Consider the following 14500-nt stretch of genomic DNA (forward strand, 5'->3'; position numbering starts at 1 on the left):
GCGCCGCCTTCAGCCCAGGGCGTGATCCTGGAGACCTGGGATCAAGTCCTGCGTCGGGTTCCCTGCATGGAGCCTGCTTCTCCCTCTGCCTGTGTCTCTGCCTCTCTCCCCTCTCTGTGTTTCTCATGAATAAATAAATAAAAAAATCTTAAAAAAAAATCGCTTGGGGAAATTAAAAAAGGGAGATCTCAATGTCCAAGTCACACCCCAGACCAATTAAATAAAAATCTTTGAGAGTGGTATCTGTACTTTGTACAGCTGCCCAGCTAATTCTCATGTGCAGCCAAACTGGAGGAGCCCTCCTCTGGATTCTTGCTACTCATAATGTAGTTCACTGATGAGCAGAATCACCTGGGGATTTAGTTGAAAAGGAGACTTTCAACCCCCACCCCAGACCCTACTGAAGCAGAATTTTTAACATGGTCTCATGTGATCCATGTGCATATTAAAGTTTGAGAAGCACTGAACTAGAGCAATGATTTTCAAATTTTGGTGTATCTTACAATTCCTAGGAATACTACTAGTTTACTGAATTATGATGATTGAGCAATGTAATTTGCCTTTTAAAAAATATATATTTATTCATTCGAGAGATAGAAACAGCACAAGCAGAGAAAAAGGAAAAAACAGACTCCTTGGTGAGCAGGGAGCTTGATGTGGGCTCCATCCCTGGACCTGGAGATCATGACCTGAGCCAAAGTCAGACACTTGACTGACTGAACCACTGAGGTGCCCTTGTAATTAGATATAGCTTTATCAAGTGGTTTCTAGATTACTTTGTGTAGATTGATAAATAGGTATTTTTGAATAAAAAGAATGAACTTTGAGGCAAATGCATTGTAAACTGGGAATAAGAATTTTAAAGGGGTGCCTGGGTGCCTCAGTTGGTTGAGCATCGGACTTTTGGTTTCGGCTCAGGTCATGATCTCAGGGTTGTGGGATCAATCTCTGCATTCTGGCTCCATGCTCAATGGGGCTATGGGGGTGAGAGTATTTATTTGGCATTCTCTCTCCCTCTCCCTCTGCCCCTCTTCCTGCTCTCTCTCTGAAAAAAATAAATCTTAAAAGAGTTTTATCAAGGAAAGCATTGCAATGTTCAGAGCCTTTAAATATACAGATTTTGTTAATGGTTTTCAATGATCTTGAGATAGCAAGTTCCCATTATTCAGGTTATCTATTGTCTCAGATAATTTACCCAAGCCAGTGACCATCAACAAGATACATTCATCTTTGATGTGTCTTTTCACTATTTGTAATAGGGCCGAAAGGCTAGAGAATGCTTTTGGAGTTTTGAGTTTAAATTTAGTTAAATGCTCATTACAAATGACTCCTTTGTTTTAAGGCCATTGTTGACTTGCTCAATGGTTCTCAAACTCTGTACATACAAAAGGATTAGCTGTGGAACTATTTTTTCAAGTTTAGAAGAATGTTATTACCCCTACTCCACTCCCCTAATTGGGTTTCTGATTCTTTGGTGTTTTTGTTTTTCCCTAGCTAAAAGACATGATAGAGGAGAGGCACTGAACCAGAATAGGTAATGTGTTCATAAGATGCCTCTTCTTATTTCTGGACCTTTCTCAATACCCACCAGCTGTGTTGTGATAATGCCTCTCCCTGGACCTTACACATGGGTGCTCAATACAACATTGAACGAGTGGATTTTGAGTATTACAGTATACAGAATAACAGCATTTCCTGCTGCCTGTAGCTCAACACCTTTTATGAGGTGGATTTATTTTTATTTTCTGTGTTCTTTGTGGGGCTGGAAGCTATTTGCCACAACCACTGTAGTAGCTTGTTCTCTGCCATTCCCTGCAGTGGTGGGAAGCCCAGCCCTGAGCACCTCCTGCCCACACATTTCCTGTCCCCTATCACGTGGAAACCATCTCCTGTGTTTTCTTCTCTTAGCAGCCTATACCTTTGGCCTCTTTGATCATACCCTTTCATCTTGGGGCTTCAAAATACTTTTGTTATGATGGTTGGAAAATACTCAGCAAGGTCACAGAGGCCTGTTCCCTGGTTGTGGAGGCTCAGAAAGCTAGCACTGGCTGGTTACCAGAAGCTTGGAGTGTCTAAACTATAAAGTTTGAGTGCTATATGACTTTGTAACTCCACTTAATTTTTAAAAAGTTTACCAAATATCAAAAAAGGAACTCTCCTATGAGGGAAGACAGCACTTCCCAGAACAAGGATTCTTAGATGAGAAAACGAGAAAAGAGTAGGAGAAACCTTCTGAAGAGCAAAATAAAACACATTTTATTTGCTTACACTGAATAAGAGGGTCCAAGCTTATTGCAAAATGTGTGGAGGGGATGAAAAATATTTTCCAGCCCCAGCACCCTGCCCCAGGCAGCCTGTTGCAGAAAGCATTCTGCTGGATTGGAAAGTGTTGATTTAAGAACCCCTTGGGCCGCTTATTGTCTGTAGTGACCTTTTGTGCTACAGGTCCCTGAGTGGTTTAGTCTTAAGTGTCTGCTTTAGCTTGGGTCATGATTCTGGGGTCCTGCAATCCGGCCCCATGTTGGGCTTCCCCGCTCAGCAGGGAGTCTGCTTCGTGTTCTATCTTTGCCCCTCCCCACTACTCATGCTCTCTCTCAAATAAATCTAAAAAAAAAAAAAAAATTAGCACATAATTAGGCACCTAGGTACTGTACTCTGTAGTGCATGGGGTTATAAAAAATAAGACCTAACTCTTCCTGTTCAGGAGTGAGTGAGCTAATACTGAGTGTCTACCACGTGTCTGGAAGGGCATTAAGTGCCCTCCTGCTCTTTGTTTCCCTATAAATTCCATGAAGTGAGGAGGTGATACTCCTTTCCAGAAGAGGAAATGGAAATGCAGTTTGCAAGTGTGAGGCTTTGAATCTTATTTCTGTCTTACTCCAAAGCATTTGGATTAGGCTTTGAATGTGATAAATAAATAATAAGCATGGGGATAATAATACACATGCCAACAAAATGTAAGTGAGAGTATCTTGTTAATGTAATTGCTCTACAAATATGTCAGTACTCTTATGGCAGTGATCAGAAATGCTGAGAACCATTTCACACTTACTGATTTTCTCCTTCAGCGGCATGTCTAGTTTTACTGGCTTTGGGCTACAGGACTATGGTGGCCAATGGCAGGCCTTCCTCTTTCCCCAGAGGAGAGAGACTGCTAGGAGTCCTCATTCAGTTCAGTGTTCAAGCTTGCTCTGCTTTTTTAAATTCCAGGGATGAACAACTTTTAACTTTTTATTATTGAGATTCTCTCTCTTTCTCACACACATACACGTGCACACACATGAACACACCAGACTAGTAAAATAAACTCCCAGACGCCCAACACTCAGTTTCAACAATTAGCAACATTCTCCCTCAATCTAGTTTTAGGCTATTACTTAAACACATCCAGAGGTAGGGCACCTTCTTCCTAATACTCCATTATTTAGTTAAAAAATATCTGTGTCAGGTACTAGAGAGAGATACAGAATCAGAACAGACCAGGTGCCTCCCCCTCTGAGCCTTAAATCCTAGCTGGGAAGAGAGCCAGATTAGCATAAAAACAGAATCCTGTTGTTCTATGGGAGGAGTGGAGGAAATAAACTGTCTGAGGTGGTTGTAAATGGAGCAGGGGAGGGAGTTCCTCGGAAGTGGTCAGGAGGAAAGCCATCTCTGAGCGGGTGACATTTTGGCTCAGATCTGACCACTGAGAGAGCCAAGGGCCTGGCCAGCCTAGTTTTCACTGTACTAACTGCGCTGCCATATGAGTGAGTAGTGGAGTTTGCCTGTGTAGAAAATACTGCCTCGGGATCCCTGGGTGGTGCAGCGGTTTAGCGCCTGCCTTTGGCCCAGGGCGCGATCCTGGAGACCCGGGATCGAATCCCACGTAGGGCTCCCGGTGCCTGGAGCCTGCTTCTCCCTCTATGTCTCTGCCTCTCTCTCTCTCTCTCTCTCTCTCTCTCTCTCTCTCTCTCTGTGACTATCATAAATAAATAAAAAAATTAAAAAAAAAAAGAAAATACTGCCTCAGGGGATTCACAGCACAGGCCTCTGCTTTGCCTTCTAGTCTGACTGTAAAGAGGGAATCAAGTAGATGCAAACAGTCACAGAAGAGGGAAGGGACATTGAGCAGAATGCAGGACATTGGTCTTGGGCAAGTCCAGGGACCTCCAGGTCTTTTCCATTCTTTCCTCGAAGCATCTGGAACCAGGTGGTACTGGGTGTCGGCGGTGCTTTGTGGATGGCCAGGGAGTCTAGTGCTGTTGCGGGCCTAGTGCGCTGTGATCCTAAGCAAGCCACTTCACCTGCTTCCTCATTTGTGAGGGAGCTCATACTCTGCCTCCTGCTTGGGTTTTCTGCGAAGATCACAGGAGATAATGTTTGCTTTGGTGTCCAACAGGCTAGTGTGTGGTGAAGATTGTAGATGAGGATGCTGCCCAACCAGGTTGCCTGCTAAATCACTGGAATAATGGGTCAGCAAGAAGTGACACCCTAGCGTTTGCTAAAAATAGGGTCTTGAGGTCTCCACTGGCAAGATGTCCTTTGTAAGGTTAACCCAGTTTGCCCTGATCAAGGCTGGAAGCATGAAGTGGAGACCAGTTGCTCACCTCTCTCTAAACCGCATTCCTTCATGTACTTATATCCTCTTAAGTCCTGCCAGCCTTGTCTTACATTTATATGCTCTTCCTCTAATATTTTCATGTCTCCTCCTTGGCCGAATTGTAATTGGGTAGTACAGGGAAAGGGTGGACAGGCAGTCTTCTCTGCCTCAGTGGGATTTTTGAAAGGTTTTGAACATGGTCAGGGGGTCCCTGCCGCATGGGTCCTACTGCCTCTGGAATGGAAACATGTTCCCATTTCCAGAGTGAACAGGAAGACGGGGCTCTTCCCAAAGGTGCGAAAAGCCCCCTGGAGCCACTTGGGGTATTCTGGCCTTGAGGAAGATGGATGCCCAAAGAAGCTGCCCACTGGAGGGTACTGCAGAGGTCTGCCTTATGCTTTCAGGCCTGTGTCCTGTGGGGCCTCCAGGGACCTTTCTGTGGGCAGAGAGGCTCCAGAGGGTGAGAGGGGACATCAGAATCAAAAGTGTTTTGGGGTAGGGGATCAGGGAGCCCTAGAGTGCCCTAGGGCCAGGAGTGGTGGCTTTTGTCAGAAACTGGGTCACAGCCTTGCCATTGTATCTGGCAGGCTCTCCACCAAGTTCTCCTGGAAGCTGGGAGCCATGGAGGGAGCACGAAAACGTGCCTGCTGGTGTAGTGAGAGGCTCCTGTGCCATGGTGAAGGGAGAGGGGTCATCTGCTATGGGAAACAGCACATGTGAGTGGGGCCTGGGAGCCTGCTGGCCAGGGACTGGCCTGGGTCAGTGTGCTGGGCCAGCCTGACAATCAGCATGTGGGGTGACAGTCCCTCTTCCCAGCTGTTGCCATGGACATGGGTGGGTGTTCACTAAGCTTGTACACCCTTATCCCTTCGACAGCACTGAGAAGTGGGCAGCTACTTTATATTTCATTCACATGATTGGTGAAAACCTGGGACTCAGATGTTGAAGGCTAGTGAGGGGCGGCAAAGCTTACAGATGACCATGGGTTATCCCGACTCCCTAAAATCTGATAACAGAAACCTCCGTCATGCAAGTACAGTAACTGACACGTCTCTTTCATGCCCACATACTCATTGGACTCACTGGACTGTTAGCTCCTCGAGGACAGACACTGTATTTTTTAAAAAATATTTTATTTATTCATGAGAGACAGAGAGAGAGAGAGAGAGAGAGAGAGAGAGAGAGGCAGAGACATAGGCAGAGGGAGAAGCAGGCTCCCTATGGGAAGCCCGATGTGGGACTCGATCCCAGGACCCTGACACCATGCCCTGAGTCTGAGGCAGACCCTCAACCGCTGAGCCACCCAGGCACCCGGAAACTGTATTTAATGGGGGCAGTACTTACCTTGAGATACAGTTTACATACACCAAAATGCACAAGTCTCTGGTGTACACTTTGAGACATTTTGACATGTGTATACACCCCAGTCACCACCACTCAGGTCGAGGCACAGGTAATTGCTGCCACCCTGAAAGTCCCTCATGCCCTTTCCCAGTCCATCCTTTTACCCCAAAGGCATCCACTATTCTCATTTCTGCAGTGGTGGTTAGTTTCGCCTATTCTTGAACGTCAGAGTTGTACAGAGATACCCCCTGGAGCCTGGCACCGGGTCTGGCAGGTGGCAGGAGTGCAACCGGCTCTGAATCTACCCTACGAGAGCATCGATCCCACGGGAAGCTGAGGCTGTGGGCGGACGCCAGGCCGGGCAGCGCGGACCGGGCCCAGGTCCCGGCTCTGGAGGCGCGCGCGGGCCGTCCCCGGGCTCCCCGCAGCGCCGCCCTCTGGGCCGCGCGTCCGCCGCGGGTGGGAGCGAGCCTGCTGACCCCGCCCGGTGGTGCCCCCTGCCGCCGGCCGGGCCGCGCGCGGACCCACGGCCCCGTGGGAGGGGAGAGGGTCACCCAGTCTCCGGAGCCCCGTGCGGCGACCGGCAAAGGGCAGGGCCTCCGTTCGCGGAAGGACAGCCACCTGCCCTTTCATTTTCCTCCGAAGGACATTTCCCTGAGTTTTGGGGGCTTCCCAAACTATTCCTTCCCCCAGAATAGAGGGACCAAGGGCAGGCGGCCTTTTCGGTGGAGCGCTGCTGCCCCCAGCTGGCCGCGGGGGGCACTACCGCCGGGGGGGCCGCCCGAGCCCCGCGCGTCTCGGCGTCTCGGCGTCTCGGCGTCCGGCTCTCGGCGTCCCGGCTCCGGGGCTCCTTCCTCGCGCCCTGGGCCCCGGGTCTTCGCGAGGCAGAGGTCTGTGAGGGCCACCACCCGGCCGCCAGCCCCGCCCGGAGTACGGCTCTTCCCGGGAGAGCCAGCCCGCCCCAGCTGTGTGTGGGTGTGGGGGGATGTGGCCCCCACACCTGGGGGGCGGCTGGGCTGGGCTGGGCTGGGCTGGGCTGGACGGAAGCTTGCAGCGCCTGCCCAGTGTTAAGCAAATGTCTCATCAGGTGCGGTCGAGGCTGGACCTCAGGGCTCGGCCCAGAGGACGGGCAGAGGCGGCCGGGAGCGGCCCGCGGCGGGGTGGGTGGCGGCAGCCGCGCCCCGCGCTCCTCTCCCTGTGGCACCTGCGGTCGGCGGCGGTCTAACGGCCCAGCCAGCTGGCCCAGACACGTGGCCCCGCGCGATGCTATCTCTAACTCAGTATTTTTAACTCCTCTTTGCAGAGGATGTGGCTTCTGCGGGAGAGCTTCAAAGGGTGCCCCGTTTGCCCCTCTCGGCAACCATGACGTCACGGAAATGGGGAGGGGAGGCCCTCGGCCCCCAAACACCTGGTGGGAAGTGGGAGATTTTTCCACTTCCTGTCCTACTTCTGGCTACTGACTCAGTGTCTGACCTGTTTATTAATTTCAAAGTATAGCTCTCCGGTGTGATACTCCGGAAACCCAGTGCATGTGTGTGTCTGGGCGTAATGGGGGCTGGAGGCCAGATGGCCTTACACAAAGTCCTGACGGGCGGGTCAGTGCTTGTTAACAGAGTGACAGCGCTGGGCGCCCCTGGCTTGCTCCCTGCAAGTCAGGAGGTCTCTGCCCCACACACTGCTCCAGGAAACAGGCCGGAGAAGGGCTTTTAAGATAGGACTCGTGGGCAGAGTGAGGTAGAACTGTACCTCTGCGACCTCTGGCCCCTGACCTTGGACTGGTTGTGCAGTGACCTCAGTTCTGACTCCCTGGCACCCAGAGTTCCATCCTCCAGACTCTATTGGATGATTACCCCCCTGGGGGTTTCACTGGCCAATGGGCCATCGCTCAGGTTTTGCTTTTCCTGGTAGTTCTTGACAGGTTATTCTGAGCTCTTGGCAAAACTGAAATAGTGGCTCACCCAGCTGACTCCTCTATTAATCTCCGTCTTCCTTTCTCCTACTTACGCTCCTTCCGCAGCCCCCACCAACTTGGCTGCCTTCCCAGTGCCTAATGGCACTAAGTATTTATTTGTTCATTTGCTACTTAAGTGTATATCAAGCATCTGTTGTGTGCCAGCCACTGTGCTAGGTGTTGCAGACACACTGAGTGAGCAAGATACATTTCTCATCCTGAGGAGTGGGTAGTTGAGTGGACTTTCTTGCCAAGATATCACCTGATAAGTAAGGTGATATTGTTAAAACTTTACATGTGACCGACCCAGGGAGTTGGATTTTAATGGGTAAACCAAGAAGATAAATAATCCTTAAAAACTCAGATGGCTGCCTCTCCAACGGTGGGTCATGGCAGAGGGGGTCACTTGGTGGGAGCTGAAGACCCCACCACACTTTGAGATGTCCCTGCAGCACATACTTGCTTAGCCCCCTTCTCTTGAGGGGACAGTGATTCCAATTACACTGAGGGGGCTGGTCTCTGGGTAAGGTGTCAGAGAGTCCTCTAGAATCTCAGAACGGTCGGTGGTCATGAGAAGTCATTTGGTTCATTCTTTTGCCTCCAGGGCTGGCCTGTGCTTAAGCAATTTGGGGCAGGAGGGTGTCTGTCCAGACAAATCCATTCTACAATTGGCTTTGGCGACACATTCACTAGTGGGATAGTGGCCTTCTCTCCTTGAGGCTGCCCTCTGTTCCTGGGGCCTGGGGCTCTCCAGGGCTGGGCCTTTGTATGGATGTGACGATGGGTGTCTGGGTTTCCTCAGGAGCCTCTTCCTTCCAGGCTGAGTGGTGCCTGGTCCCTTACTGCACTGAGGGGCTCTGCTGCAGTGACCCTAAGCCTGGTGCTGGAGGCCTTCTAGGGGGCTCAGGAACTCTTCTGAGCCTTCTCGTAAGGGTATTTAAAAAATATATATTTATGTATTCATGAGAGACACACAGAAAGAGGTAGAGACATAGGCAGTGGGAGAAGCAGGCTTCCTGTGGGGAGCCCGATGTGGGGCTTGATCCCAGGACTCTGGGATCACTACCTGAGCCAAAGGCAGATGCTTAACCACTGAACCCACCCAGGCACCCTTTGTAAGGGTATTTTAATTCCCTTTGTCACCCTAGTGGGGCCCAAGGCCAGACATGAGAACAGGGTGGATCAAGATGAGTGGGGTCTCCACGCCACCCCCTCAGCACTTGCTCCACAGCTGCCCTCTGACTTGGCTCTCATTGGCTTTAGGCTTCCCTTAGACTTGAGGGAAGGTTCTTGCTGGGATGGAGGAACCCTGATTTGAGATGGACATGTCTCAGGGGGTGTGCTAACCCTACTTTCCAGATGAACTCTACATGCCTGAGGCCTTGTCACCCTTGGCTTGGGCTGGGCCTGGAAGGGGGTACCTTTGCTCCCTCCGTCGGTCTGGGTGGATACCCAGCCACTGCCCATCACCTCATAGGTCCTTGGGTGGCTTTAGAAGTCCATGACTTCAGGGCCGTGGCAACTGAGGGCCCTGGGCATGACTTAGGCTCCCCTGGCCTCCTCCCAGGTTCTTGGAGGGAGTCTGTTTTTAGTCCCTTCTCTGCCTCCGAGGGCCTTCGCTCCTGTCCCCTGCCCTAAACCCCGTGTCTCCTTCAGCCTCAGCATCTTTGCTGCCACCAACTCTCAGGAGCTGAGCTGCCTCCCCAGCCACCCATACACATCCATTGCCTGGATCTTTTGTATACAGACCAAAGTGAATTACTACTTTAGGAGGAAAAGAAGATAAACTAATTTGCCTTAGGTTTTTAATGGTTGATAGAGGCTTGCTCAATTAACCCTCCCCTAGGGCATTTTCATTTACTAGGGGGAGGAGAATGCTTTAATTAAAATTAATCCCAATGGTGGGATCTCTGGCATTGTGCCAGGTCGATGGGGAGACAGATTAAAGTTCTCCACAGGTGGCAGTACCACCTTTGGGAAGGTGGTACCCTGTCCTCTTGGGTGGGAGAGTGACCCACTGTGATGGGATGTCCTCTGTGGCTGTTTCCTTTGGTGATCTTTAAGGGCACTTGTATGTAGGCCACAGATGAGGGGACTCAGGGAGAACTGAGGATTCTGTGACTGCCCTGGATAGGACTGACAGGAGACGGACTGGTTCTTAGTTCCACAGAGGCCACAGAATTAGAGGTACGTGGAGCTGGAGGCAGACTCCCAGTCTTAGATGACATTTTACAGGCAGTGACCCTGGAGCTCATGCAAGTGGGGGACATGCCCAAGTCCCCTATTGAGCTGGTGGCTCTATCCCTGTGAAAAGAGGCAGGCCTGAATTGTATAGCTGGAAGGATTTGCATATTTCTGGTTGATTTGATCAGAGACATGCGCATGAACCATACAGGTGTTTGGGGATAGGACCTTCTCCTACCCCTGGGAGCTGGGAAGCCTGGGCTTGATAGCAGTAATTGTGAAGAGGATGGCTGAATCTCTGAGGGGTGTTCCCATCAATGTCCATGACCTCAGGAAAGGCACTCAGGCTTGGAAGAATACCAGGGGGCCCAGGGAACCTTACCTCCTGTTCTCTAGGTGAGAGCTTAAGACATCCACTGTCCTTGGCAGAGTCTCTGAGCTTGAGGGGAGAGGATTCATTTCTTACATCCAGGCTGGGAGTGGTGGTGGGGGGAAGTAGAAAGTCTAGCTAATCTTCATTCCCTTCCCCTGCTCTTAGTCTGGGCACCTCAAAGTTGGGGCATTGAGGGTGGGTGGTCCCCAGCCATGGATTTGTGGGGGCAATGCACAATTTCAGTGGGAAAGGAAAGGCAAAGGAAATGTTCCCGGAGGGCAGGAGACAGTGGGTGGTATTTTGGGGATACTTGCTGTGTGGTCCCTGGCTGCCAAATTTCAACTGCCAGTCATTTTCAGTCATGGATGTGGGCCTCCTGCTACCGGTGGCCCAGTGGTGTGACTGGAAAATGGAGGAGTGAGGACCTAAGCTTTTAAGTGGGTTTGCCTGGCCCCCAACTCAGCCTTCTAAGTGGAATTTTTTTACCCGTTGTTCCAAGAAAAGGTTGACTTAAGCAGCTTGTTGAATTAGGCTCTCTGAATGACATCAGGACAAATGCCTTGGTTTCTTTCTGGCCAGCCAGTGATCAATAGCAAGTCAAAAACAACCCTGACCAAACCCAGTGAAACAGAAGCACGGTCTCTGCTCTTCCAAACTGCCTTTAATGAAGGGTAGCAGAATATACAATGTGGCTCATGTAACAGCGTAGCAGGGCCTAGATAATCATTTTCCCCACATCTTGGGGGAAAAGGGGATACATATTTCTTTATGAACACTATTAAAAAAACAAAACAAAACTCCTCACAACATTCTTCAGGAGCTAGAGCCCAAGAGGACCCACTGGGGATCCCTCATCCCAGAGGACATAAGAGACAGTCTCAGGGGAGGGGCTGGGAGTCTCCCCACAGCCAAGAGAGGCCGCAGCAGCTCCCTGCCTTCACAGGGAGTGAGAAGCAGCAATGAGGGAACAAAGAGGGTGGAGACAGTGTTTGGCAGCTCTTCAGCATCTTGATCACAAATATCTGGTAGGATCCAGTTGGCGGTGTTGCCAGTGGGGCCAGAGAGGCAGAGGGAGCCTTCTTCTCCATGGAGGCAGAGAGCCTTCAAGCCTTTCTGCTTGAAGAGGTGGGAGAGGTACAGTGCATAGCCAGGAGCAGGGGAGTGCCAGGCTCTCACATCCTTGGTGACCTAGGATGAGGAAGAGCAGTGGTTAGGCTAGGTAGGTACTGAGGAGACAGACTAAGGACAGTTAGGGATGCAGATGGACTTGTCTCTGTTTAGAGCTCTAGGAGCTCAACACTGGATTTCTTGTTGATGGTGGTGGAACGGGATGCGGTTGTCAGTGGGATGACCATGGATACTGGGAGAGAAGGGTATGGAGATGCTAGCTGGGATTAGGGTATAATAGGAATATAATATTTTCTCATCATATTGGGTGCAGAGGATACAAGGAAAGGAATTGGGGGCCCCTCTAGGTTTTGCAGTGAAAGGGGTACAATAGAAGGCATGGGTATAAATGAGTCTGGGTCCTGAGTTTCTCTTATTTTTCCACTCATTAATGAGTGGCCTTTGCTGTTACTTGGCCTCAACGTCTTCCTTTCCAAAACGAGGATACTAACAGTTGTTCTTCATAATTCGTAGGGGATACATGGCTCAACTGAGGTGCCTGTTGTCACCTGAGGAGTGTACTGTGTCATAGCAATGTTCCAGGTCATTGTTATTAACGACAGGAACCCCTAACAGGAAAAAGTGGAAGAATTTGGTGGGCCCAGCTTTAGAACCTAAAAGCAAAACCCCAGGGGTTGGGAGAGGTTAGCTTTCTGACCTTGGGGATCCACCCTAAGACCCTCACAGCCTGCACTCCCACCTGAGACGCCTACTCACCTCAGCAGGACCACAGCCGCAGTGTCATGAACAGGTTAAATCCGATCACTTTCAGGAGGAGGATGCGCAGCCCAATCACTAGCAGGTTGTGGAAGTTTAGGTCCATATCTGCAAAACCAAGAGGTTATTGGCATGGGCCCCTGAAGTTTGCACCCATGGTTTTCCCAAAAGGTGGGGGGGGGTTGGGTCTTAGCTCCTGGCCCACGTCTCTCCCTTTGAGCTGGGATGCACATGTCTTCATAAGCATATTCGTTCCTCCAGGGCCAACCATGTTCCATTTCAAAAGGAAAAACCCAACTGCTTTCAGTCCTTATTTTATTTCTGTACCCCTCAGGAATGGGGATGGGGTAGTGCTCAGAACTCATTGTAATCCCTTGGGTCTGGGCCCCTGAGTGAGAAGCTGGTGTCTGGACCCCAGGAGGGATGACTCAATGAAAACAGCTCTGATGGAAGCAAGTGGGTCTGGGACAGGGGGCCGGGAGTGGTGAGGATTCTGAGAGACAAGACCAGTGCCGCCATGAATTCTGCTGCTTTTCTTGAAAGAAGACAGAACCCCAGCCAATATTACAGAGGGAACATGTCCTCAGGATGAGATGGTTAGTTCAGGGCTCTGCAAAAGCCAGTTGGAAATATCACAGCTGGGCTACCAAGAAACTCTCTTTGGTTCTCCCCACAGTGGAGCAGTGGAAAGGGATACAGAGCCCTAGGGGTGAGTCATGGGGCGAGTAAAACTAAAGACTCATCCTGAAGTACTTAGAAGGGAAAAGAACTTTAGAGTGGTGAGAGGAGCCTGGGGATTCAAGAATGTTCTCATTCTTCCTAACTTCCAGATTCACATATTCCTGGCCCCCTCTCCTGTCTAGTCAGGGTGATTTTAAGTACATTTCGAAGCTGGGGTAGATCCCTCTCTTACCTGTTTCAAAGCTTTTCTCTATCAATTTGGCATCACAGGAATAGTCTAAAAGGAGAAACAAAGAAACAAACACAATTTTCTTAAAGTTGAGTGTGCTGACTCTCCTACCTCAGACTCCCTAGGATTTGGGCAGCTGAATCTCCACAGGCCTTCCCTGCTTTTTCATGGAGGGATCTGGAGGGAACTTGTCACATATGGGCACCTGCTGGGAGGGCCATTGGCCATGGCAGGATCAACACCCTGGCTTCTGGGTAGCATTCCATCCACTTATGCAAAGTACATATTACATGACACTAGGCCACAAGGAAACCATTAGACACAGACCCTACCCTTGGGTAGGTTCCAGTCTGGAGTGTGAAAGAGGCAGTAAGACATACACAGTGGAAAGTGGCAAGTGTCATAAGGGGTATCGATGCTCTTATGTATCCCACAAAATCTTCATTCCTGCACTCCACATTTGTTCCTTTGTTGTCACCATCTCAATAAATGGCACTGTCATTGACTTAGCTGCTTGAGCATAAAATCCAGCCACCTTCCTTGATCTCTTCTTTCCTTCTCATCCCTGCATGGTTCTACCTTTGAATTTGAAAGAGTGTTGGCCACTCAACTCCCCTGCTCTCCCTGTCCAGGCCTCCATCATTTGTCTGTGGCAATAGCTTCCTTTCTGCTTCCACTCTTGGCTCCTGTAATCCATTTTCCACTCAGCAGTCAGAGTACTCTTGTAAAAAAGTAAATTGGATGTCATTCTCCTACTTAAAACCAATTGATAGCTTCGCATTGTCCTTAGAGTAGTGGCGGCCCTCTAGTGACCTAGGAGGCCCTGTGATGTGGCCCTTTCCTACTTCCTCCATCTTATCTCCTGCTGCTCTTCCCCTTTCTCCCTGGGTGCCACTGTCAGGCCTCCACAGGGTCCTCTCTCTGCCCTTGGCATGGCTGGTCCTGTCTTATCCTTTAACACTCATCACACACAGCATTTTCCCAGAGAGCCCTTCCTGGACTCTTGGTCCCTATGTTGGCTGTTTGCTCAAATCCCAAGTGAAAATACATATTACAATCTGAGGTTCTTTAGATTTCCACTTGCTGATGGATAGTCTTCCCCAACTGAAATGGAGCTTCCTCAGGACAGATCCCTCACCTGACTTATTTATTCCTCCACTCCAGCACTTGGCATGTTGTACATTGCACAGTCAGTGTTGGTTGAGTGAATGAACAACTGAAGTGAGGTTAGATCTTTGGCAGAGAGACAGAAACAAGGGGAAGTATCTTGGAGGA

General features: G+C 50.1%; 2 protein-coding genes across 2 annotated transcripts in view; one reads left to right on the forward strand and one right to left on the reverse strand.

The window, feature by feature from the left end:
* The first annotated feature begins 5950 nt into the window (after nt 1–5950).
* LOC129499399 (basic salivary proline-rich protein 3-like) lies at nt 5951–6994 on the forward strand. The gene is made up of 2 exons (XM_055309060.1): nt 5951–6032; nt 6153–6994. The coding sequence occupies exons 1-2, from the start codon at nt 5951–5953 to the stop codon at nt 6992–6994; spliced, it is 924 nt and encodes a 307-aa protein (XP_055165035.1).
* A 4092-nt stretch (nt 6995–11086) lies between these two features.
* The window catches only part of LOC129499424 (T cell receptor alpha chain MC.7.G5-like), a 494732-nt gene continuing 491318 nt past the window's right edge, over nt 11087–14500 (reverse strand). Inside the window, exons 6-8 of the mRNA XM_055309119.1 lie at nt 13229–13273; nt 12316–12423; nt 11087–11619 (exon numbers count right to left, since the gene is read on the reverse strand). Of these exons, the coding sequence (XP_055165094.1) occupies nt 12317–12423; nt 13229–13273 (152 nt within the window). The 3' untranslated portion in view covers nt 11087–11619; nt 12316. The remainder of the gene's footprint in view (nt 11620–12315; nt 12424–13228; nt 13274–14500) is intronic.

This window comes from Nyctereutes procyonoides, unplaced genomic scaffold (assembly GCF_905146905.1).
Source record: "Nyctereutes procyonoides isolate TBG_1078 unplaced genomic scaffold, NYPRO_anot_genome, whole genome shotgun sequence".
Taxonomy (NCBI): domain Eukaryota; kingdom Metazoa; phylum Chordata; class Mammalia; order Carnivora; family Canidae; genus Nyctereutes; species Nyctereutes procyonoides.

What these genes read in the sequence shown, in the direction of transcription:
- LOC129499399 (XM_055309060.1), top strand. Translation starts at nt 5,951, where the DNA reads ATGCACAAGTCTCTGGTGTACACTTTGAGACATTTTGACATGTGTATA. An exon ending in CCACTCAGGTCGAGGCACAG is followed by an intron (nt 6,033 to 6,152) that starts GTAATTGCTGCC and finishes CTTGAACGTCAG; the next exon opens with AGTTGTACAGAGATACCCCC.